We start from the raw sequence: 26,969 nt of genomic DNA on the forward strand, positions 1-26,969 counted from the left end.
TCTCCAAATGTTAGCCTTAGAGGGGCAGAGATAAGGGTAGGATGCCAGTCCTGAGCCCTTTTCTCAATCTACACTCCCCTAAAGGCAATTCTACCCATTCCTATGCATTCCTTACCATAATAAATGCTTATTACTCTAAAAATTATATATATATTATGAATTTCAAATCTAAATATCCAACTATTTTCCTTAATATTGCCATACACCATTCCAAAGTTGAATAGTATACCTGCTAATTTCCTCTCCCCCAACGCTACTCTTCCCTGAGCAATTCGCTACTGCCCCCACTGTATGACGTGAGCCTGACTGACACCATCTTGGGCCCTTAAGAGTTTCTCCTGTCCTTCTGCTGACCCCACCCAGGACTGTAGTGTACAGTAAATCACTTCTCCGTTGTCGACGTGAGCCTGACTGACACCATCTTGGGCCCTTAAGAGTTTCTCCTGTCCTTCTGCTGACCCCACCCAGGACTGTAGTGTACAGTAAATCACTTCTCCGTTGTCAAGGGCTTTGTAGATAATAGATACTGTTTAATAATCATCAGGACCAGGTAGCCCCTATGCTCTGTTAGTCCCCAAACAATGAAAACCTTTGCTGATGTACACTCCTAGTGCCCATAGCGCAGAACCCATTCATAAATCTTGCCTTAGGAATACAAGTCCTTTTCCCAAGCACCGACCCCCACCCTCTAGGTTAACTGCAGAACTGTCCCAGTTGCCCCCACGATGGTGCAGAGTGCAGCTGCAAATGCATCTGGGTTGTAGTCTCCCTGATGCTACCCTGAGAGTAAGTTGTTGTTTGGTTGCTCAATTGTGTCTGACTCTTGTGACCCAATGCACACTGTAGCCCACCAGGCTACTCTGTCTATGGGATTTTCCAGGCAAGAATACTGGAATGGGCAGTCATTTCTTTCTTGAGGGGATCTTCCCGACCCACATTTCCTGCTTTGGCAGGCGGATTCTTAACTGCTGAGACACCAGGGAAGCCTGAGAGTAAGTTACTCTATAATAAACTGATCCATTGATTATATGGAGCTGCCTGCCTTCTTTTTTGGTCTCAAAATGCCTTCTCAGTTCAATGGGTACTTTTTGTTTCCTTCACCCTCCAACACCCATCCACTCAATGATGCAAATCAGAATCTAGAAGCCATCCTTGATAACATCCCCTCACTACACCCCAACATGAAAGCCATTATCAGGTCTTACTGATTCTGCCCCTAAACTGTGTCTCAGATCCATCCAACTGTCTTCAAATCCACCGACTCCCCACCCAAGCCACCCAGACAATTGTAGTAATTGGGCAGGCCTCTCTACTTTGTCCTTGATCCCCTACAATCCATCCTAAACATAGTAGCCAGTGTGATTTTTAAAGTTGCAAACCATCCTGTGTTTTCTGAATTCCATGTCAATTATAATACAAACTATCAAAATATAAAACAAAAGAAATCTGAGATTTATAAACCCAAATAATGTTGAAAATGTTTTTTGTCAATGTGAACCAGCTTTCTCTATCTTTAAGCTGCTGCTGCTGCTGCTGCTAAGTCACTTCAGTTGTGTCCGACTCTGTGCGACCCCACAAATGGCAGCCCACCAGGCTCCCCTGCCCCTGGGATTCTCCAGGCAAGAACACTGGAGTGGGTTGCCATTTCCTTCTCCAATGCATGAAAGTGAAAAGTGAAAGTGAAGTCGCTCAGTCGTGTCCGACCCCAGGCGACCCCATGGACTGCAGCCCACCAGGCTCCTCGGTCCATGGGATTTTCCAGGCAAGAGTACTGGAGTGGGGTGCCATTGAGTCATTCTTAAAAAATGTAAACAAAATAATTTCACTCCCCTACTTAAATCTTTCAATACTTGCCTATGGCTTTTAAGGTAGAGATCCTTGAGGCTTTCTTTCTCAGCCCCTGTATCATTTGGTCCCTTTCTACCTTTCCAGGTTCACTGCAAGACACTCTTCTGGAAACCCTGCTTACTGTGGTCTGGTCACTTGGCTCTCTTTTAGTTTTAACATGCCAAGCTCTTTCCAGTTTCCATTTCCTTTGTCTAGAATGCTCTTTGACTAAGTAACTTCTATTTATCCTTCAGGTTATAGTTTTAAAACTGTTTCCTTGACACAACTGAAATTAAATACCCCTATTGTTTCTTATCATAACTTTTATTTTTTATTCAAAGCATTTGCCACTATTTATAACCATATATTTGTATCATTTTTGCTTAATTTCTGCCTCCCCTGGGCTTCCCCAGTGGCTCAACGGCAGAGAATCTGCCTGCAATGAAGGAGATGCTGGTTTGATCCCTGGGTCTGGAAGATTCCTTGGAGGAGGGCACAGCAACCCACTCTAGTATTCTTGCCTGGAGAATCCCATGGACAGAGGAGCCTGATGGGCTACAGTCCACAGGGTTGCAAACAGTCAGACAGGACTGTAGCAACTTAACACACATGCTGCCTCCCCTGCTACACTGTAAGTTCCACAAGGGCAGGGACCATGGCAACTCTATTTACTGCAAAAGCTCCAGTACTGGGTACATGATCAGTAGTTATCCAGTAAATGGATGAATCCTTGTAGAGAAACAGTGTTAGACAAAGCAAATAAATCCATAAAAGTTCTGTTGATTGGCTGAGGATTCAAGTGTTGAAATTGTGAGGCTCCCCAATTTTTGCTTAAAAACTTCCTTGGCAAATTCTTAATTTTATAGGACCACTATTTTATACAAATGGTTGTTTTCTTCATTGAACCAGTGACTGGAAATAAGTCTAAGGAAGTCTACACATGAGAAGAAGGCTTAAAGAACCACAGATTGCTCTTAGTGGACATAGGATCCCACTATGGAAATAGCAAACAAGTTCTGGCTTTTCTTTCTTCTACCAAACCTTGTGATTGTGATTAGAACGGTTCTATCTATTTTAACCATGTACACATGTGAACATTATACATACACACGAAGAGGATCTAAAGCAATTCATTCTAAATCACAGATTTTGGAGGTGGGTTATTATTTGTTTCTCCTGTCATTTATATCAGCCGATAGTTCATAAAATGACTACCTCCTGTAGCTGCCAGACTACCAGAGATCCCAGAGACTGACTTAAGAGTTTCTCTGAATATTTTTCCTTTATGCAGATTTGACTGGCTCTTTATAATGAAATCCCTGTATTTCATCGACTATTGCTGCAGGCTTTATACTAGAAATAGTCTGTGTAACCAAGAATGCTGGTGACTTTGCATAGGATGCTGGGTTCTTGGTATCAATACCAAATTCAGTAAAAGTGAGAAAAGTGGATCAAATCAATCAATCTGAAAGGTGATGCACTCTAATTTGATGGGGTGCTCCATTACAAAATAATTGTGAAGTCCACGTGACACCACCACCACACAGCTAAGTGGAAAACCTGTGGCAAAGTAGACAGCTTCTAGCCTGCAATCAAAATGATCTTTCCTTGCTGGCAGCTGCATGTTTAATTGGTCCTAGCTGACTAAGGCTTCCCTGAAAGGTTCTGCAATGGAGGTGAACCCAACTTTCTTGCAGCATCTATGGATAGTCAGGAGATTAACATTCATCCACTCAGTCAACAAGAATACATACTACAGGGAAGGCACTGTTGGGTCCTGGAGATGGTGCAAAATTAAAACCATGTTTGCACTCAGGTACCACTGACTGTATTTGATTAAACTTCTAACTCCTTCCCTCCTTCAGTTCAGTTCAGTCACTCAGTCATGTCTGACTCCTTGCAATCCCATGAATCACAGCATACCAGGCCTCCCTGTCCATCACCAACTCCCAGAGTTCACCCAAACTCATATGCATCGAGTTGGTGATGTCATCCGGCCATCTCATCCTCTGTCGTCCCCTTCTCCTCCTGCCCCCAATCCCTCCCAGCATCAGGGTCTTTTCCAATGAGTCAACTCTTTGCATGAGGTGGCCAAAGTATTGGAGTTTCAGCCTCAGCATCAGTCCTTCCAATGAACACCCAGGACTGGTCTCCTTTAGGATGGACTGGTTGGATCTCCTGGCAGTCCAAGGGACTTGCAAGAGTCTTCTCCAGCACCATAGTTCAAAAGCATCAATTCTTCGGCGCTCAGCTTTCTTCACAGTCCAACTCTCACATCCATACATGATCACTGGAAAAACCATAGCCTTGACTAGACAGACCTTTGTTGGCAAAATAATCTCTGCTTTTGAATCTGCTGTCTAGGTTGGTCATAACTTTCCTTCCCTTCCCTCCTTATCAGTGACCAAACGACACCAGGACAGGAAAGTGCAGAGAGCTGCTACTCTTGGAATCCTTTGATTATGAAACGCTATAAGAATAGGAATCTCGGGAACAGGGTTCACGACACATTACGTTCTCTAACGTGAGGATTTCAAAATCTTGGAGCTATGAGACCCAGGAGGATATTAGCCCAATTTCCTCATTTCACAGATTAAGAAACAAGAGGTTCGAAAAGAAAAGTGACTTGTTTCCGAACACAAAGACTGACAAGATTACTAAAATACCTTCTTCATAATCATTACTGTGCCTTTTTCAGGCTTTAAAAATACACATTTGTATTTAAAAACTGTTATTCACACATCCATACATGGCTTTCACCCAACCTGCTTTGGTGAATTCTTTCCGTTAACCAACATTATCTGTTTGAAAGGGAAAGGGGAAGCATATTGACAGTGACTCGAATCTTCCGTGTTTGGTGCTTTGAATGGATGATCTCATTTTATCCTCACAACCCTCACAGGGTTCTTCTGCCTTAACAAATGAGGCAACTGGCACCTCAGGAAATTTAACTGTCTCAGAGTGGTTAAAAAGTATCCCAGGTCTCAATCCAAAGTGCATATACCCTAGCTTCTACCTGACTGCTAACATCACCAATGAATGAGCAGCCTCTTGATTTAGGAAAGAACATGCTTACTGTAAATTTCAAAAGAATCACCGTTTCCTGCTAATAATCTTTTCAAAAACTAAAGGCAAAACTGTTCACATTCCTGTTTTCCTTGAGCTTTGCTTATATCCCAATTAGAAAAAGTTTGAATTATAAAGTTTTTAAGCAGGTGAAAGACACATTTCCCCCATAAATTCAATAAAAAGACCAAAAAAGGCCAGAAAAACTCAGGCATTCCTAAGAGAACCAAAGAATTATCTGTTCCCTTTCTAATCACCACCAAGTCACAGAACTTGCAAATCTCACTTTACTCTCCACATCCTGCCCTAACAAAATGAGCAACAATTACCTCATTTGAATTTAATCCATCAATTGCAGCCAGAGGCACTTTCCCATGCAGCACTGTGCCAGTCACCTCTTTTACTCCAAACACTGGGGAATCAAGCTCCTCCTGGATTGGCAATCCAGCAAGGGAAGCCTCTTCTAGAATAGGAGTTCCTTCTGAGACAGGCACTGAATCAGCATGGGAAGTATCTCCCAGGAAGGGCATACCAACAGGGAATACTTCCTCCACCGCTGGCACTGCAGCAGCTGCAGCAGGAGGCTCCTCTGGGGTGAACACTTTAACAGTTGGGGTATCACACTCCTCTGGAGCAGACAGTACGGCAGCTGCGGCTGCAAGCTCCTCTGGGGTGGGCACTGCACCAGCTGGGGCGGCAGACTGCTCTGAGGTGGGCACTGCACCAGCTGGGGCTGCAGGCTCCTCTGGGGTAGGCACTGCACCAGTTGAGGCAGCAGGTTCCTCTGGGGTGGGCACCACACCAGCTGGGGCTGCAGGCTCCTCTGGGGTAGGCACTGAACCAGTTGAGGCAGCAGGTTCCTCTGGGGTGGGCACTGCACCAGCTGGGGCTGCAGGCTCCTCTGGGGTGGACACTGCACCGGCTGGGGTGGCAGACTGCTCTGGGGTGGGCACTGCACAAGCTGGGGCTGCAGGCTCCTCAGGGGTGGGCACTGCACAAGCTGGGGCTGCAGGCTCCTCAGGGGTGGGCACTGCACAAGCTGGGGTGGCAGACTGCTCTGGGGTGGGCACTGGATCAGCTGAGGCAGCAGGCTCCTCTGGGGTGGGCACTGCACAAGCTGGGGCTGCAGGCTCCTCAGGGGTGGGCACTGCACAAGCTGGGGCTGCAGGCTCCTCTGGGGTGGGCACTGCATCAGCTGGGGCGGCAGACTGCTCTGGGGTGGGCACTGCAGCAGCTGGGGCTGCAGGCTCCCCTGGGGTGGGCACTGCATCAGCTGGGGCGGCAGACTGCTCTGGGGTGGGCACTGCAGCAGCTGGGGCTGCAGGCTCCTCTGGGGTGGGCACTGCACCAGCTGGGGTGGCAGACTGCTCTGGGGTGGGCACTGCAGCAGCTGGGGCTGCAGGCTCCTCTGGGGTGGGCACTGCACCAGCTGGGGCTGCAGGCTCCTCTGGGGTGGGCACTATATCAGCTGGGGTGACAGACTGCTCTGGGGTGGGCACTGCACCAGCTGGGGCTGCAGGCTCCTCTGGGGTGGGCACTGCACCAGCTGGGGCTGCAGGCTCCTCTGGGGTAGGCACTGCACCAGCTGGGGCTGCAGGCTCCTCTGGGGTGGGCACTGCACCAGCTGGGGCTGCAGGCTCCTCTGGGGTGGGCACTACATCAGCTGGGGTGACAGACTGCTCTGGGGTGGGCACTGCACCAGCTGGGGCTGCAGGCTCCTCTGGGGTGGGCACTGCACCAGCTGGGGCTGCAGGCTCCTCTGGGGTAGGCACTGCACCAGCTGGGGCTGCAGGCTCCTCTGGGGTGGGCACTACATCAGCTGGGGTGACAGACTGCTCTGGGGTGGGCACTGCACCAGCTGGGGCTGCAGGCTCCTCTGGGGTAAGCATTCTAACAGTTGGGGTATCAGGCTCCCCTGGGGTGGACTCTGCTCCAGCTGAGACTGCAGGCTCCTCTGGGGTGGACACTGCACCAGCGGGGGTGACAGGCTCCTCCGGGGTACCATCCTCTGTGGTGGGCACTGCAGCAGCTGGAGCAGTCCCCTCAGAGGCGGGCACTGCAGCAGCTGGGGCAGCAGCCCTCTCTGTGGCTGATACTGCACAGAGAGGGCCATCCTTTTCTAGGGTAAAAATTGAAGCAGCTGGGACATGTGCCTCTTCGGTGGCCACGGAAACAACTGGGACATGCTCCTCTGGGAAGGGCACCGTGACAGCGGCTATCGCAGTTCCCTCTGGGACAGGCACTGCAGCATGTAGGGCATCTTCCACAGTGGGCGCTGCAGCAGCTGCGTCAGGCTTCTGTGGGATGGATGCCCAGTCCTCCAAAACTGCTTCCGTGTTCCTAGCCTTGGTAACTTGTTCCTCCAGAAAGGTATTTAGCAATGAATTGGAATCTCTCATTTCTGCTTCTCCTTCCTCCAATGAGGCCACATTCAGCTTGGGCTTGGTCCCATTCGCGGTCTCCACTCCATCTCTGCTGTGCCTCAGTCGTCCAACTGGCAGGTGCGCACTCAGGAACTCTGACTCCGGGGACTTCCTCTGGAGATTCTGGGAGACTCGCTCTGGGAGTGTGCCAGGAAGATGTGCTGAGGCTCGGTGCTCCAGCCTGGCTTCACAGCCCAGTGCCTGTGCTTCACCACCTTCGTCACAAGCTCCTTCCATGGACAACAATTCACAAGGGTCCACATCTCCCAAGGAAGTCAGACGGTTATTTCCTTCATTAATAGCTCCTTTCTCACCTTCCCAATGAATCTCATCTGTTGGTAAATGTGAATCGTCTGGCAACGCCTCTCCTTCAGATCCTTTAGTAACATCTGTGAGTTTATGGCTAACAGCAGAACCGAAGGGGGCTCTCTCCACACACTCCTCAGCATTCCCCTCAACTTCATGACCGTCCACCTGGGACAAACTGCTGTGTTCTTTGGCCAGCTTGGCTTCAGAGTCTGGTACATTTTCTTCAGGAGAAGCCCTGTGATCAGAGTTGGACCATCCTCCCGGGGACTCCAGATCAGTCAGGGGTCTAAGGTTAAATTCCCCAGCAGTGTCGGGGCTAAAAGGCACTTTTTTACCCTCCTCCTCACTAACAGTGGAAGTGTCCCCCATGGAATCAGAGTAGGCAGTAAATTCCACAGTATTAGGCACCTGAGAAGAATCCAGGGCATTGAAAGAGTCACTGTCCAACCCAGGACCACAGTCCTCGGTCCTTACCTTTAAAAGGCCTACGTGCTCCTTTTCTAAGGCAGCCCCTGAAAAAGGACTGATTACAAGTGAATGTTCTGCGTCCTGGGATGGGGCCAGCGCTTCAGAAGAGGCTTGATTCTCCAGCTCAACTAGCGGAGTCACTCCTTCTTCAGATAAACACTCCTTTTCAAGTTCAAGAAACATCTGCACTGAGTCTGTGTCAGAGAGCTGCTCTGAGTTGGCAGGACCAACAGTGCATTCTAAATCTGAAACAAGACCCTCCAGCCCCAGAGCAGTCCTGTTTCTCAGTTCTTCTACGGCGCTCTCACCTGTTAGAACACAGTTGTAATCCAAAGATGCGGCCTCGAGAACAGAAGCCAGACAGTTCTGAGCAGGCTGCGGGTCATCAGAGCAACGGATCTGACCAAGAGCTAGGTGCTCAAAAGCTCCCAAGACAGTGGTGGAGCAGCTGACTCCATCCTCCACCACTGCTGCAGTATCTGCTTGCTCTCCTTCTTCAAAGATATCTACCAGGCTGTTCTCCTCATCTGCTGTTAGAAAAGTCTTTCCACTCTCTGAAAGTTTCTCTTCCTCCCATTCCTCTGCAGCCTCCATCATGATCCATCGCTCATCCTCCTCAAACTTTAGCTCAGACTCTGTTTTCTCCCTGAGGCTGGGGGTTATGAGAATATGCAACTCTGAATCCAACAGCTCTTCACTCAGGCAAGGGGAGAGAGGTGGCAATTCTACAGTGCAAGCTGTGTCCCCCAGGGGGTGCTGCTTCTCGCTGAAGCCTCCCTTAGCCAAACTTTTCATGGCTCTGGGCCAGGTTGCACTTGGGAATCTGTGTTCCTGCATTACATCTGTGTTACCACTTGCTGCTGCAGCTTCTGACTCTAAAGGCTGGAATTCATGGGAAGAGCTCTCACTGCGCTGTTGCAATCTGAAGTCTTGGCTGTTTCCACCTAAGTTTTTTACATCCTGCATTTCTGGAATACCTATGGATCTGGACACATGTTCCAGAGTTACTGACTCTGACTGAGGTTCCTTGTGGTCCACGTGACCAGAACTTTCTGTTAATGCAGAACTGGACTCCTTCTTCTCTTGCAAGGAAGGATTTGAAACACCGGCTTCGGAAACTTCACTGAGAGAAGCTTCCATCCTTTCGGCGAATTCTGGGAAATTGGGTGGCATGAAGGACTTCCAAGATCTCCTGTTAATGTTGTCCTTGCGTTCTGCATTTGGCCGCCTTCTGGGTGGCACAGGTGCTGACTTCTGCACATCACTGCTTAGCTTTAGTGCGTCAAATATTATTCTCTCGTCCAACTTTTTGCCTTCTGGTGCTCTGGATTCAAAAACATTAGCGGCTGCTCCTAACGTACCGTTGCTGGATATAGTGCTTCCTTCTATCTTTTCCATGGTGCTTTTTGAAGTCTGATTAAGCTTTGACCCCTGGTCAATTTGTTCATTTATCCTCATTGTATCATATATAGATCGCTGTGGAACATAGCAATCCTCTATGTAGCCATCCTCTTCCTCCCCCTTTCCCAGGCAGGTGGGGTTCTGCCTTAAACAGTCCGGCCTGCTGAGTGGCTTACCCATACTTTTTCAATCAAGATGAACCATCAACCTTTTAAAAGTTTATCACAGGTTCCCCCAAAATGCATTCTGCGTAAGTTAAAAACCCTTTTACATGTTCATAATTGCGAACCCCCCAATCGGATCTTCCCTCCAGAAAGGCCTGGAAGTTGCACTTTGAAACTATTCTGGGAGAAGCTCTAAGAGAAACAGTTTTTTCCTCACAGGTTAGCAGCCTCATAGTTGCAGACAGATAATTGGTTTAACGTAATCAACAAAATTATTCCTTCTATGGCTTTTTTTTTTTTTAAAGAGCTCCGCTCTAATTCAGTCAGTTAAAAAAAAAAATCATCTGATATTGACAAGTCTTATTCAATATCTAGTTCCACTCACTTCTCACCCGAGCAGAGTTGGAAGCAGAGGATTTACATCGATTGCGTCCTTTAATAACAATGGCACAGCCCCTCTGGTCTTCAAGTATGGCCCAAGCTCCTAAGAATTCCTTTCATTTTATCCTCGGTTCCAGCCCTGGAGAGTCCAGCTGGTCTGAATTAGCCATTCGTCCTCCCTAGTTCGGGTGTTTGTATTTGAACTGGGCTGGTCGGCGGATATTCCTGCAACTTTAAACACAGGAAGTCCTTCATTCGCGGCCAGCTTGGGGCTTCCTGTCTCCAAAACATCATGGCATTGTTGTGGCTCCCAGAACAGCCCACCGCCGCGGCCGCAAAACAAGGCGAGTGGAGCCCGGCGCCGGGCCTTCGAGGGGCCGGAGGGCTGCGACGGAGGCCGAGGGTCCGTCGGTAAGGCTCACTCCCTGCCGCCCGCTTCCCCGCGTCCCGAGGGCCACGGTCGCCTCACCGCAGGCTGGCAGGTGGCTCCCGGCCGCGCCGGCCTCTAGTCCCGCGCTCAGGAAGTTAGTTGGTGCCTCCGGCAGCTGAGTCCCGCGTGCTGTGGGCGCCGCCTCCCCCGCCAGTCCCCGGTCCGCAGCCGCCACGCCGTGGGCTGCATGTCAAGCAGCCGCCTCTATTCTCCGCCGCCGGCCCCGCGGCCCCGCCGTCCTCCCTGCCCGCAGCTGTCACGGTCCCGGCATGCAAACTTCTGGCTGGGAACAAAAGGCTCCGCTCGGGCCGGGCGGGGGCGAGCCCGCCTCCCTCGCGCCGCGCGGCCCGCTCGCCCGCCGCTCGCTGGAAGTGCTCGGCTGGCGGGCGGCTCTCCTCCCCCTTCCCCGCGCCGCCGCGCTGCCCCGCCCCGCCCGGGCAGCCCCCCTGGAAACCCGGGAGCGCGACGCGGAGAGCTCGGGGAGGAGGGCGGGGCAGAGCCGGGGCGAGGAGCTGCCGAGCCGGAGGGAGGGGGCGACCGAGGGGATTGGAGGCCGAGGCACCGAGGGAGGAGCTTCTGCGCGGCTCGGGGCGAGGGAGCCCGGCGCCCGCCGCTCGGCTGGCGGGCCCACGCCCACCGCGCCCCCGGGGCCGGAGGGAGAGCCCCGCCCCCCGAGAGAGCGAGGGGTTGGGAGCGGCACCAGCGCCAGTCTCGGCCGCGCAGCGCAAATCCCCTGACAAAGGAAAGCCCCGCCCTCCCTCCGCTGGCCCGGCCCCTGTCGCCCCCGCCGCGTCCCAGCCCGCCGGGCTCCTAGCCCTAGGGCGAGCTAGCCCAGAAGGGGCGCCCCCGCCGCCCCGCAGCCAGCTGGCTCTGGCAAGGGCCATTCTGGGCCCCATCTGCCGGCATCACTCCCCGCTCCGGCTCTGCCGCCAAAGGGGTGTCCCTAGTCCCTCCAATGTCACCTTTAGCACGCCCCTGCCGGGCCCAAGAACACTCCAGCCTTAAACCTGGCACTTCAATACGGACCAAGTTATTGGATAAACTCCAGACACCTTCCCTCTCCCGTTCCTCACGTCCGTCAGGTCTCGGTTCATTCCCTCGCCGGGATTTCTTTGCCCACAGATCTGAATGGTGTTGATGACTGAGGCGAAGGGAACTGACGGCGGGGGTGGCGGGGGAGATGCTGGCAGCAGCGCCCCAAGCCCCAAAACCTGGGCTCCTTCACCGCTGGGCACATCCAAGGAAACCTGAGCTCCTCGGGGCCAAATGAAAAGCAGGGGTCTGTATTTCAAGTCTCAAGATGGAAAATTCTAAAGAAAAATGGCCCACAATCCCGTCCACAGCTTTTTGGCTTTTATAAAAGCCATCTAGACGCCTGGTGACTGTTAAACAAAGAAAAGTACAAAGGGCAACCCAGAAACCCGTCCACCAGAGCAGCTGCATATCAGAAGGGGTGTAATATGCTGCTCCTTTGTGATGGTCATTTTCTGATTTTATGAAGGAAAAAAAGTCTATTAGAATCTCTCAACTGACCATGTGGTCAATACAGATGGTAAAACTTATGGAAAAGTTATTTCCACCCTCTATACAAACTGTAAGTGAAGCCAATAGCTGGTGTATGGAGATCTGGCAGTGAAACTCTGAGCTGAGCCTTAGGCTGACTTGAGCCAGAGAGGTCTTTGGCAAAAAGGAGGTGTCAGCTGAAGCCTGCGATCATAATTAAGCAACTAAAAGACCTTTCACTGGCAAAATGTCTTACACTTCATTTCTCACTTCGAAAGAGGCTGCTGATCAATTTCTGCCCACTCAAATTCAAAAGACTCTATCCATCTGTAAACTGAAAGGGAGGGTGGGCAGACTAGATTGTGTCTTGACAGCTTTTCTCACTTGAATATTCTTTAGTCCTAAAACTGTTAAAGGAGCTGCGCCACAATGCTGACTCCTCCAGGTCCGACACTGCAAGACTGTCCTCTGAGGAACAAACAGCAGAAAGAACCAAAAATGTTTGAACTAGGGAAGGTTTCCAAGCAATATGATGAACATCAAGTATCTAAAGGGCTGGGAAGTGGGAGGAAGGAAGCTTGTTCTGGATGTCTACTTAAGCTGGCACACTATGATCCAAGGGTAGATTTCAAACCAACAAAGCTTTCTCACAGCTATTCGAAGAATAGGGCGTCCCCTGAAGGGATGACTTTCCTGACCCCAGAGGTGTCTGAGCAGAAATTCAAGCAATCACTTGGCAGAGATTTGGGGAAAGAGATTTACAATTCCTCTTTCAGTTTGTTCAAGATGAATTTTAAGGTCCCTTCTAACTCTAATTCAGAGTGATTGGAGGGCTTGATTAGCTTATGTATCTGATACTTAACGTTTCAGGGAATCTGGGTTTTAATATTCCTTTAATTATTAAGTACAACTGGAAAAACCCAGGGAAGGCAAGATCAATTTCACTAGCAAATCTCCCTGGCAAAATACACGTCAGTATCTGAATACTTACATGTTCAGATATCATAACAGACTATTTAGTGTGCCAGGGGCCCTCTGGCTGGAAGAATCTGAGGAATTCTGGCTCTGGACTAAGGATGGGTGGTTATTCTATTATAAAGAATGATCTTGATGTGGAATCACAAACTTCATAGCCAGAAATTCCTTTCCTGTTTGCTCACTAAGTCAGGTGCCAATGAATTCAGTCTTTTCTTAATCCTTCCCCACACCTATCTACCTTAGTCTCACCACTCTCACCAATGCTCCATATTACAGTCAACTAAGTAAAGGGAGCATTTTAGCAACTATGAAGTTCAGATTCAAATTACTTATCAGCTTAAGTCACATTCTCTCTGATTAGTGTATTAGGAGGCTATATTAAGAGACTATTACAAAGAAATCTCTCCAAAATTCAAACATGGCCTTCTAGAAAAGATTACATAAAGTTGACCAATTACTCCCCTCCCCTGCAAAAAGTGCTTTGCTCCTTTCTTTAAATCATCAGTTTGTGCTGAGAGAAAAAAGGCACAAAGTCTCTTTCCTCCATGTCTTTTTTTTTTTTTTTTAAATCTGTTCATGAGTTTCTCCTTAGTTTTGGTATGTGGAACTCTGCCAATAGCCATCTCAGTGACTGAAATAAATACCTGATACAGCTTTCAACCTCTTGTTACCCTGATAGCTCCAACAAAAAAAGCATCTGTTCATTTCACATGCTGTGTGTAAACTTTTAAAAAGAGAAGTATAGGGAGCACCTCTTTGATGCTTCCCCCATTCCTATAACACAAATATATGTGCTGATGCCAAATTTTAAATTAGTTTCCAGTTAGTTGATTACAGAGTTCAAAGAATTCTCTATTTATTTCGAAATTCCTAAGAACAGAATTGGTGTCAGATTTTCCTTTGGTGAACTTGGAAGAAAGAACAATCTTGGCCCTTCCTGCTGTCTAATTAAAACAGAAAGGTGGAGTCGCCTCACACCCTAACACAGCTCCCTTTCCAAGTTTTGGACTTGGCACTTTGCCTTTGTCTGCTCCAGACTTAAACCACCAGCCTCCAAGGAAAATCTGGAGACCCTAGAGGCATACTTCCTCAGATTCTATAATGCCTTTTCATCCACCTCTCTCTTGGAGGATTAGTGCTGACTAGAGGAGGAGACAGAAGACTGGTTGGATCTTGCACATTTAAAACCTACAAAACGCCTTTCATCTTGGGATCTCTAGATTTTACAAGCATTTATTTAGTAGCAAGTGGAAACTCCACAGTATTAGTCTGAACCTGTTGGGCATCAGTCACTACCATCTTTTTATTACATAAAGATGGCTACAGAGTGGCTCGTTAAGCAATGCAGCATGATGTGAAGCTTGCTTTAAATCTAAGGATTTTGATGCTATTTGAGCTCTTGTGTATTTCTAAACCCATGAGAAAGCTTTCCATACACTCTCAGGAACTTTCATGACCCCTATAGCCCTTTCCTGCTTGTAGACTTTCCATATTAATCCCTCTTTAGCCACTCCCCATGACAGTGGTGATGACAAAAGCACAGGGCTTTGTAAGTGAGAAAAGACCCAACAGGACAGTGGGAGGCAGGAAAGCAGGAGATTCCAGGAAGCCTTTATGGAGGGAATCACATTTACACATCAGGATCTGGAGATGCAGAGACGGTAGAGACAAGGATTTCTAAGTGAAGGACTAGAGGCTGGAAACCTAAAGAGGCCAATTCAAAGTTATCATGGTTTAAGTTATAGGATAGATGCAAGGGAAAAATGAAAGGTCAGAATGGTAAGTAGCTCAGGTCAGTTCACCAAGGCCCTTGAATGCCAAACATGAATTTATGCTTTATTTGTGCATGCTAAGTCACTTCAGTTGTGTCCGACTCTTTGCAACCCATGGGCTGTAGCCCGCCAGGCTCCTCTGTCCATGGGATTCTCCAGGCAAGAATACTGGAGTGGGTTGCCATTTCTTCCTCCAGGGGATCTTCTCGACTCAGGGATCAAACCTGCAACTCTTACCTCTACTTTGCTGGCAAGTGGGTTCTTTATCACTAGCACTACCTGGAAAGCTCAAGACTTCCTTCTTTAACTTACCACGGGTTCGTACAAGTGACTGAGTCGTGTGTGGAAAATTTCTAAGAATCTGAGCCTGTCTGCTCACTCAACTGCCACTTGATATAAATTATTGCATTACAAAAAATCCAAATCTTAATTGCAGAGGCAGACTATTTGAACTTCATAACTGATCAGATAGAGGGTAGGGGTTAGGGGGAAAATAAATGTATAAAAATGCTGTCGGGACCTCCCCAGTGGTCCAGTGGCTAAGATGCCATGTTTCCAATGCAGGGGGCCTGGGTTCGATCCCTGGTCAGGGAACAAGATCCTGCAGGTCGCAACTAGTTCAAATGCTACAACTAAAGAATCTCACATGCTGCAACTTAGACCTGGCACAAATAAATAAAAAACAAATATTTATTAATAATTAATAATAAATAAAAAAATTTTATTTGGTTATAATAACCAAACAAATAAATAAATAAATATTAAAAAATAATAAACCTCTTTGGATGACTGAGGGCACAGCATACTATCAAACAGCAACAGACAGGAAGAACTACTGGAGGAGCTAACACATTCAGTGTAGCACATACTGAGTGTGAGGTACTCAAAGGCTACCCATGTGGAGGTATCCAGAAAGACCAAAGGTCAGGGTGGAGATAACAGAGGTAGAAAACTTCTGTAGGACAGTGAGGAATTGGCCATCCCAGGGCTGAGCGTGGAGAGAGGTGAGAAGAGGGCGGATGACAGGATTTCAGGAGCCACAGGTAAGGGAAGTAGAAAGACAAATCGAAACAGAAAGCAGAAGAGCAGCCAGAGAAGAAAATGGAGAGAGCTCAATGTCAGGAAGGTGAATGGACAGGAGGGTTTTGAGAAAGAAGATACGATGTTAAATGGTGCACAAGGAAGGAGGAAGACCATTAATTAAGACAAGGCCACTGGGCTTGGCAACTAGGACGTCACTGAGAACTTCTGCAAGAATGCTCGCAGGGCAGTGATGGGTGCTGGGTCAGACGGCAGCAGATCAAGGAGAAGCAGTGGTGAGAAAGTAAGCGTTGGCCCTCCTTTATTGTGTCTCTTCTTTTGGCTTCCATTGCCATGGTGCTACCCTGATGCTATCTTTCTAGCCAGTCCTTGGTGTCTTTGGGTTCCTCTTCCTGTCCTCTTAAGAAGAGTAATTCCACAAGCCGTAGCCTTGATTCTTTTCATTTGTTCAACAAATATTTATTGAGATCTACTGTGTGCCGTAATCCATGCCATACACTAAGGGAGAGTGATGAGCAAGATGTGTTCAGGAGCCTACATTCTTGTAGAGACAGACAGACATTCACTTTAATTCAATTGCAGTAAGTACTCAGGGAAAAGCAAACAGTGCTCTGAGGGCATCTGTCAAGGGGCCTGGTGTGGCCTGGAGGTGCAGGGGAGGCTTCCCTGAGAAAGTGACCACGTGGGCTTTCACTTAATACCGAGAGTAGCCTTTCCAAATCCAGGATGGCATGACTTCACAACTTTCAAAAAGTAACAACTTCACAAAGGTGCTTAGCTATTTCTAGGAAACAGGTCCCTGGGCTGAATCTCTAAGGAATCTTGCTGTAGGGATCTTCTCTCCAGTATTAGAAAAGGATGTAAAATAAGTAATATAAAATTAAGAGATTTTTGAAAACTGTCTTTCATTTTGTTACTAAGGCAGTTCTTATCATGAACAAACAACTGAGGCTGAATTTAAAGAATTAGACTTAAATCAGAGCTCTTCTCTGGGAGTGAACTCAAGATGAGAGAGATAGTAAATGGTTCACTTGAATGAATGCAATGAATCCAAGCTGCAGAAGACCTAAGAGAGGTTCAATTTCTTTGAATTCTTATCTTATTCTTCCCTTAACTTACAGATACATGTAACCAAATATTAGAAAGATGTAGTTGCTGAAAGCTTTTCTGAGGAACATCTTGATTTGGCATACATACTTGGCATAGGAATTAATTTTATCTGTGTTTTTAAGCTGCTTCCTCTGAAATTAAGCTGATATTTTCTCCCTTAATGTTTTAATTAAAGATTGATTAAAATTAAGAAGTGTCTCTATCAAAGATGCTGACTTGGTAGTTGCTATTATATGGTAACAGAGGAAGATAACATGGTCTATGCTAAAGCTAATTAGGCCAAGGACCCTCAGATCATTAAGTTGATCTGTTGGTAACTCTGAGTGACTGCGGAAGTCACTGAGCTGGTAATGGCTTCTGGTTAATTCTGGTTAATGATTTGAAAATAATACTGATGTGTAGAGCATAGAAGCCAAGGTCAAAATGGTCTCAGAGAAACTTGCTGGCTGTGGGATTCTGAAATGAATGAATGAATTTAATAACCATGTATGTGTATGTATGTGTACATACAGTATATTTAAAGCTGTGTTAGGGAGTCATGACCTAAACCTGTTTATGTACTGCTGGTCTGGGGCTGGCAATGAGCCCCACATGTGTTCCCCAGAGAAACTGCTCAGGAAGGCCTTTTGTCCATCTACCTGTTTCACTGCTGTCAGCAAACTAATTTAGTTTATCCTCATCATTTCCTTTTTTTCAAGAAGAAAAAGAGCTAATCTAACTTGGTGCTGGGTCTTAGATCAAATCTTCTGGAGAATGATCAGCTGTAGGCAAAAAGGGAATAACTTATTAAAAACATTTCATAATGTTATAATGTGTGTATTTGGATAAACTTTTTAAAATAAAAGATATTATCATTGAGCACTTAATATCTGCCTAGTGTTTTCATCTACATCACTTCATTTAAATTTTATAAAGGCCCTAAAGGTAGGAGTTACCATTGCTCATGTTTTATAGCAGAAATAACTATACAGAGAGACTAAGTAATTTCCCCCAAGGTCACTCAGCTAGTAAATGACAGAGCCAGAATTCCATGCTGAGAATTTCAGACTCAAATTCATCTTCAGTTTTCCTCACTAAGCTGACAGAAGTACAAAGACTCTTCTTGCTGCCGTTGTAAATGACAGTGACTCTAAAGTAGAGGGTAACTACACGGCATTTCAGAACCTGCTTTCTTCAGTTCCATCCAAAGAAGCGAATTTTTAAATTTTGCTTATTTAGGCTAATACTGAAATGAAATTATGTTCCTTTAACATATGCTAAGTAGGAGAGAAGGAAGGGAGCCTGGAGGTAAGATGGAAAGGTGAGGAGTCCAGGGTAGGATGAGGATTTCTCAGAACGCACAAGGATTTAGCTCAAGTGTTGCAAAGTAGATAGCATTTTGAATCCCACAGCTCACATGGCTTATGAGAAATAAAGAGCATTCATTTAGTCAAATATTCACTAGTGTCCAACTATGCATATACTCATGCTAACTACTTTGAGGGACACAAAAATGGATACATTAAGATGAGGGTTGGGACATTGCATATAATCAATAAATGCCAAAATTAGGCAGTAATGATAAAGGCTAAATTAGTTATACATATTAAGTGATTTAAGAGAGCAGGAGAGGTGGTGAGCTGGGCTGGAGGGGAATCAAGGTTTTGAGGAGATATGGGACTTCTGCTAAACCTTCAGGTATGAGTAGAAATCAAATAGGTAAAATGCTAAGGAGTGTTTGGGGTAAGTGGATGGAGTGGATGGTCTACATAGGAAACAAGACTGGATAGACAGTGGGGATCAAAAATGTAGTTTCTCAACTGACAAAGGATTAATTTGCAAAATATACAAGCAGCTCATACAACTCAATGCCAGAAAAACAAACAACCCAATCAAAAAGGGGAGAAGACTTAAATAGATATTTCTCCAAAGAAGACATACAGATGGCTGACAAACACATGAAAAGATGCTCAACATCACTCATTATTAGAGAAATGCAAATCAAAACTACAGTGAGATATCACCTCACACCTGTCAGAATGACCATCACCCAAAAGTCTACAAACAATAAATATTGGAGAGGGTGTGGAGAAAAGGGAATGCTCTTGCACTGTAGGTGGGAATGTAAATTGATACAGCCACTATGGAAGATGGTATGTAGATTCCTTTAAAAAGTAGGAATAAAACCACCATATGACCCAGCAATCCCACTCCTAAGCATATACCCTGAGGAAAAGACACATGTATCCCATTGTTCATTGCAGCACTATTTACAATAGCTAGAACATGGAAGCAACCTAGATGTCCACCGACAGATGAATGGATAAAGAAGTTGTGGTACATATAAACAACAGAATATTACTCAGCCATAAAAAGGAATGCATTTGAGCCAGTTCTAATGAGGTGGATGAACCTAGAACCTATTATACAGAGTGAAGTGAGTCAGAAAAAAAAAGATAAATATCATATTCTAACACATATATATGGAATCTAGAAAAATGGTAATGAATTTATTTACAGGGCAACAGTGGAGAAACAGATATAGAGAATAGACTTATGGACATGGGGAGAGGGGAGGAGAGGGTGAGATGTATGCAAAGAGTAACATGGAAACTTATATTAGCATTACTATATAAAATAGACAGCCAACGGTAATTTGCTGTATGACTCAGGAAATTCAAACAGGGGCTCTGTATCAATCTAGAAGGGTGGGATGGGGTGGGAGCTGGGAGGGAGGTTCAAAAGGGAATATATGTATACCTATGGCTGATATGTGTTGAGGTTTGACCGAAAACAACAAAATTCTGTAAAGCAATTATCCTTCAATAAAAAAAAAAAAAAAAAAAAGTGTAATGTATATTAGGAAAAAAAAATGTAGTTTCTAGGACCTGGGGAAGGAAAAGAGGGGAGGGAGGCACAGACAGAGACCAGTTCTAAAGATGCCACTGTTTAATCCATTAGATCTGGGGCGGGGGATAAGCACTCACAGAAAGAAGGGTGAGTACAGACAGAAGCTAAGGGAAGACCACCTTGGAGGCTTCTGTTTTAAAAGGCTACAGCATAATTTATGTCTGTTTTTTCCGTGGGAACCATGTGCGTACACGCTGGCTGTCCAATCACGCTAGCTCTCTGCATTCCTAACAGGATCTTTTGTTCCAAATAGCAAGGCTCAAAAGGGATGGAGTCTGATAAAATCACACTGAGGTCAGTGCTCCCAGCTGGTGCAGGGCTTATGCCATTCCATAACACACCCTACAGGAAGCAGCTTGAGATACACAGCTGACTGACTTCCATAGCAGGAGTCTTGTGGCAGGCAGGGTGGGGTGGGGACTGGCCAAGCATGGAGGGCATTCTTTAGCCCTCCATGACTCAAATTAGTGACTCAAATTAGTTCACTAAGATCCTGACTTGGTCTAACAGATCTGTTTAAATCACTCTCAGAACCAACACTTTTTTTTTTTTTTTTGCTAAAAGGAAAACCAAGAAGTTTCCCCAGGCAATGGAACTATTTCATCAGTTAACTCTTACTTGTCATGGAATCTGAAAAGGGCAAGATTCCAAAATCCCCTGTATTTCAAGAAGTGGGCTGAATAATCCTTTGTTTTAAGTGGCTATTCTGTGTATTATAGGAAATTCAGCAGCACCCACTAGATGCCGGGAGCAGCCTCCCCAGTTGTGATAGTACAAAATGTCTCTAGATGTTGTCAATGTCCCCTGAGGGTCCAAACTGCCTCCCCTACCCTCACTGGGGGCCACTGGTCAAGCATGAGCTTTGGTGCCAAACATCTTTCCAATCCCAGCTCTAACATTTACTGCTATGTGGCTTGAACAAATTACTTTAACACCTTCAAACCTCAGTTTTCTTATCTGCAACTGGGGTTTTAAATGCCTGATTCATGGAGGTGGGGGTGGGGAGGAAGTTAGGCCTGGAGATCATTTCGACGCAGGTCTCTCTTACTGTTCTTGCGCTATGTGCCTACTACTGCAGCTCTCTGCGCCTTTTCTCATGCTGCACTGCCAGCGAGAGACTAGCTGAGATCCCAGCTCGCACGAAGGACTGACCCAGAGCCAGTGCGCAGTAAGGATGGACTGACAGGAATACAGAACCCCTTCCGCCTGACCTCCACGAAGGGGTCCAGGGACCATCACCTTGCAGCTCTCACTCTCATCCCTGATGGCCAAAGTTGTGAAAGGTCCACATTTCAAATCACCAGGACCGGTGGTAGGAAAACAGCTTGTAAAGGTTCAGGGGAGAAGTGTATCGTGTTACTCTTTCACAGACAATACCAGACACCGGTATCTGAACAGCACCCCAGTAGTGGCAGTGGCAAAGTGTGAAGGAAGGTGGGGAGGGAACACATTCTCCCCACAGCGAGGCTTTTCTACCCGGGACAGCTGAGACTTGGGACGAGTCCCTCTGGCAGGAGACAGCCTTTGTGCAGTGATGTTTTGGTGCAGTGACCTGACCTGACCTGACTCCCTGTGGGACTGATTTTATTCCTGGTAAACCAACCACCTCTAACAACAAAGTGCCTTTCAAAGCAACTCATCTCACTTCCTAGAGGCTCACCTCTTATGGCTTGTGTGCCAGAGAGCTCGTTGGAAAGTACCCAGGACTAGGCTAAGGCTGAGGCCACTTACCAAGCATTTCTAGACACAGCGAGAAACAGCCCCGTTCTGCAAGCCCGTGCTTATCTCAACCACGTCCACTATTCAAAACTCAGTGACAAACCCAAGTTCAGCACGGGGTAAATTCTAGTTTTTCTGGATACCGTGTTTCCCACGATGATCAGTCTTAGTTGCAAATGCTACATGCTGACATGATGTGTGAAGAATTTCAGTAAACGCAATTGAAACTGCTCAGTCCTTCCTTCTGGTTGAGGATATATTCATTTGTTGCTTTAAAATCTTCCCTTGCTATCAAAATTTCCAGCCGGATTTTTGTGAAATTCATCAACACTCTCTTGATGCCCTTCCATCTGATTTTACTACCTTCACTGAGACGTGAGGCTCCTTCAAGGTGATGTAATGGCTACGAGCTTGGGGTTTTGCCTGTGGTGCTGATACTGAAAATATTAACGGCAATACTTTAAAATGGGGCTGGAAAAAGTTCAACATGAAGCTAACTTAAAGGTCTTAAAGACTCCTTCACCTTCTCCCCACCCAGCTGCAACGGTGGGGGTGGAGAGGATTATTACACAGCATTGGAATTCTGGGGGGGGCGGGGAGATGCAGAGGGAAATGCTCACATAAGGGTTATAAATATCAGCAGCCAAACTGTGAGCTCCTGGGCTGAGAACAACTGACAGCCTGTAGTCTCCCCTTAAAGGCACAGAGCAAGGAAGCTCCCTGGAGTATTTCCACAAAGGAAGTTCCTCTTCAGAGGAACGCTCCATCAGCTGAACACCTGCATCAACAACGCTACGCAGAAGAAACCAGCCGCAGATGCCAGGAAAAGCGACGAGATTTTAAACCAGACAGAGATCAGCACCAGGAAAAATAAAGAATCCAGGGCCTGGCCTAAGGGAAAGCTGATTTACAGACGGGTGTTGCTGCTTCACAGTTATGATCAAATTACCAGAAGGTGGCTTGCTACATTAAGATCTACCTTAATCAACGAGCACCTTTTCCATCTGAGTTCTAAATTATCCACAGAGGCAGCAATTTTCTCCTTCCTCAAGCAGTGGTTCTCAACTGAGGGGATTTTTCCTTCCAGGGGCATCTGGCAATGTGCAGTGGCGTTCCGGGCTGTCACATCAGGGAAAGGCTGTTACTGGCATCGAGTGGGTAGATGGAGATCAGGGATGCTGCTGAACGTCCCACAATGCACAGGACAGCTGCCTACAACCAAGAACTGTCCCACTCCAAATATCCAGAGTGCTCAGGCTGAGAAACCTTAAGGGCATTCTTGCTACTTCCTTGGACCCGTTTTTATTGGAGTTGTCGTTGTTTAGTCCTGTGCTGTGCTAAGTCGCTTCAGTCGTGTCCGACTCTTTGCGACCCTCCAGGCTCCTCTATCCATGGGATTTTCCAAGCAAGAATACTGAAGTGGGATACCATTTCCTCCTCCAGGGTATCTTCCTGACCCAGGGATCGAACCCCGTCTCTTGTGTCTCCCGCACTGGCAGGCGAATTTTTTACCACTAACACCACCAGGGTAGCCTGGTTTAAGAAAGAAAGAAAAAACCAACACAAGCCAAGGGTCAGCACAAAGTTGGGGCGGAGGGGTGGTCTACTCATCTTATCTTGGCTGCTGCAAAGCTGGCGATACCTAAACCTCCGTCATACCAAGTGTGATTTCCTTTCTCTCCAAGGGCAGGCAGATAATGCTAACCTCACTTGCTTTCCTCTCTGGTAAGTCGAACTGGCAAACACACAGAGGAGCTGATACTGTCTTTGTAATTATTTGAAAAGGAGTGAATATCCATCATTGTCCAAATTGGCAGTCTCTCAGCTCCATGGCAGGCCCTGTCCTCCAAGAGTTTTTACATGTGCTCACAAGGAAGCTTATGCTTGCTTTCCATGAGGCCAAAAAAAAAAAAAAGAATCAAATGAACAAGTTTATGGGGCTTTCTTGTTCTGGCTTCACAGTAGGATAGAGGTCTCCAGACACAGGCTGCAAGGGCATGCAGTCCCTGACCCTGGGCTCTGCTCAGTCTCAATCAAGACTGAGAACGACCCTAAGGAAGCCCGTGGCCTCACCAACAGCCCCTCAGACCCACACGTCATGACTGAGAGGCTGCTGTGGGTCCTGAGGCGGATACAAGGGAGGGGCTAGTGTAAGACTCAGAATGATCTCAGTTCTTGATTACAAAACCTACACAGGCAATTTCAAAACGTCTTTGTTATCATCAGACTTCATAGATTTCTTCTCTACATCTAGAGTCTTTTTCTTTCCTTCCTAGAAAGGTCACCCTGAGGGAATTCTTTGGCTTAAGTTTCAATGAAATAAAGGTCCTTCCTTTCTTGTTAGACTCTAGTTATGTATACATTTAATACAATTCCTTTTTCTCAATAATCAGAGACTCTCTTGTTCAGGAAAATGGAATTTCCTGAAGAGATTAACCAAAGTCTTTTCCTTCCAGTTTCTCCAAACATATTCAATATTTTCTTTCAAGGCTTTCTTTTTTTTGTGGAGGACAGAGAGAGCAGAATGCAGTCAAGTGTCTAACCCAAGAGGCTTGAGGTCTTGGCCTGTTTAGTGGGAAAGGACTCTCTTCCCTTCCATCTCATGGGTCCTCGCTGGCTGACCAGATTCTATCAATTATTCAGAAGCAACTGAGGGAAAAGTCTTTCCTAGGAATAATGACTTCCAGTTTTTCACATTCATTTAAGAAGAGAATCATTTTCCCCAGAGGCCAACTGCCTTTCCAAGCATTTATCAGCACTGCTGCACAGTCCCAGGCAAGCCTGGGGTCCTCCACAGACCTGACTCATCTGTCCATTCAGACCATCCCCAGTGGAATCAGCGGGGTCAAAGCACAGCCCGCATTTCCATCTCACAGATTCATACTCTTCTCTTCAGCAGATTCTGTGCTGAGAGCATGATCCCATTGTAAAAAGAAAAGAGGTGAAAACTTAAAACGAAGGCTGTTTTTTAATACTTATCTTCATCTTTGTTTTTCCTTATTAAAAAACAATTTGAATCTGAAAGCCAAATCACACTACATGCATCTGGTCTGCTGCTGGGGTGAGGGAAGATGAGTCTATCGTTGGAATACAGAACACATTAACCCAGGAACTCAGATCATGAAAATGACTCAGTGCTCAGAATGGGTCCAGAAAGAACTTCCCTTGGCTCAGCCTCTTGGGGACTATGAAGTGAGATACACAGCTTTTCCCTTCTCATTGTTTTCACTTCCCATGAGTTCAGCACGAGCTCAGCCAGGACTATCTTCCTCCCCTCCTGCCTCAAGACTTTTGCCGGGAGGAGGCAAAAACTCTTCCCCAAGCCCTTGCCTTGGTAAGGTGGATCTGGGGAACCAGACTGCTGATGTGCATCCCCAACTTGAGCCGGGTACACACAGGGCACGCAGCTTCACCACCCTTCTTCTCGCACTCATCTTACAGTCTTGCCTTGTCAACACCAGCTCCCTGCAGATAAGCATGCTGGCCCCAGCCTTCACAGCCGCAGTACTGGTGGTGGGAGGCTTCTCAGCAATCAGTGAAACACATCTGCTATACCGAGCAACTCAGCAGCTGCTGAAGCCCGAGTGCTGCTGGGCTATATGCTAGGATACAAATAAAATACAAGGATGTCCAGGAATTTACTAAAAGCTTTCAGCAGCATCACAATTCAGAATGTCTCTAGAAACCAAGGATTAAACGAACAGGAAACAATTACTTGTCCTCAAATCCAAACACTGTATATGCTTGCCTGTGGGTTCTTTTTAACATCCTAGGTCATATTTAATGCAATTTTAACAGGCTTGTTTACTTTGTTTTCGGCTCACTGAATATCTGAAGGAAGAGACAGACTGCTCAAGACAGTGAAGAGTAATAGCAGTAAGAAATAATACCTGGTATCAGGGTAATGGGGGAAGAAACAGAAACTACATCCCCCCAAATACACACACACACACAATCGAACTTAACCAGTACAGCTATTAGAGGCCCTTCAAAACAGAACTCAAACTGCTTGGTAATTTAAGAACATTTAGTACAAAGTAGCCCCAATGTGTCTCATGTCCCTGAGGATATCACCACAGTGGAGAACAGTTACAATCTGTTTAGTAATGTTAACCTGCACTTGTAGAGAAAAATTTACAATATAATGTAATGTTTAGGAAATTAGGCAAATAAGAGTTAAAATAATTCCATATAAACCAGAATCTTAGTTTGATAAAACTATAGCTTGGTGCCTCAAAGGATAAACTTCAGTTTCCTAAAAAAACCTCATTTAGTTGATTAGACAATTGATTCTAATTAACCTGGATTCAAGTAAACCAGACACATGGAGCATGCCTATAACAGAGGCTCTGCTTTCGAGGGGCTTACAGTGGAAGAGGGAAGAGAAGCCCATGTGACACAGCAGGAAAGGCCACCCGGCCACTGATCAGGTAGGGGCCTTTCCCCGAGGATAACACCTGGGCTCGTGGGTTTGAACTTTCTCTACCTACCCTTTCCTTACCCAGGGCCTCGAGATTCCCAGCTGTGATAACTAGGGCTGCTCCACATTGCGCTGTCAGGGGGTCTTCAGTCAATGTCTCGCCTTAGTGCGGAACATCCCCTAGCCTAGAGGGGTCCTTCTGAAACAGCCACCTGGATCTTGTCTACAAATTTGTGATCTTTTTCGGGACCATGTGGCTCTGACCTGGTGTCATACCACCTTTACATCCATATTTTTAATAGGAAGAATCCTGACAGGCAGGGACTCTGAGAGAACAAGTCTGATGGCAAAGCATTTCTGTGTAGGTAGGAACAATCGCCACTGGTAACAGGAGTCAAGCGCTGGAAGTACCCTTTCCAAATCTACTCCAGGAACCAAGAAGGAAAGAGCAGGTGCACAGGCCTCCAGCAGGGGAGAGATGCCCTTTCAGGTAAGTCTGGGGTGAAAGGCTCACCCCAAGCAGTGAGAGCCGACACCCAACAGACAGGCCCAAGTTCCGAGCCCAAACCTGGCAAATTTGCACTTTTGAGTCAACTCCTGTCTTCTTCCTCTGGTGTTTTAATAGAGACTCACAGAAGTTCAGGACTGGAAATTCTGACTCAGGCAAAGAATCAAAATATTTTTGCAATTAAGGTTGTGCTTCTCAAACTCTCCTACATGCAGAGAACTTGTGTTCTTGAGGAGTCTGGGGCATAGTCTTAAGCACTACTTGCTACAAGTGGAAAATTTCTTTGAAGTGTTATGTTTTGTGTTAATAGTTCACGAGGATTTTTCATTTTCTTTCAAAACACACCATCATGTGTCAGTAATTTTCCCTCCAAATCTGTGAAAAAAACCCCCACACTTTAGGAAGAAGAGTCCATGTTTATCTTATGGGTTCTTATACCTCCATCTGAAAAACAGAGCCCTCAACCAACATTCACTGCTGTTACAAAAGTTAGTTAACATGAACTCTCAAGAAATCACAAGAGAAGATTCTTAGAATAAGAAATAAGGTTCAGTCTGTCT

At 46.5% G+C, this 26,969-nt stretch overlaps 1 protein-coding gene across 4 annotated transcripts in view; it reads right to left on the reverse strand.

The window, feature by feature from the left end:
* MACF1 (microtubule actin crosslinking factor 1) overlaps positions 1-26,969 on the reverse strand; it is a 320,564-nt gene that overhangs the window by 58,284 nt on the left and 235,311 nt on the right. The window contains exon 1 of one of the 4 annotated variants that reach the window (XM_055586321.1): positions 5,223-11,099. The exons of the other annotated variants lie outside the window; for them this stretch is intronic. Coding sequence (XP_055442296.1) covers positions 5,223-9,674 — 4,452 coding nt within the window. The 5' untranslated portion in view covers positions 9,675-11,099. Of the gene's footprint in view, positions 1-5,222; positions 11,100-26,969 lie in introns of those variants that run through there. 4 annotated transcript variants of the gene reach the window in all.

This window comes from Bubalus kerabau, chromosome 6, assembly GCF_029407905.1.
Source record: "Bubalus kerabau isolate K-KA32 ecotype Philippines breed swamp buffalo chromosome 6, PCC_UOA_SB_1v2, whole genome shotgun sequence".
Taxonomy (NCBI): Eukaryota; Metazoa; Chordata; class Mammalia; order Artiodactyla; family Bovidae; genus Bubalus; species Bubalus kerabau.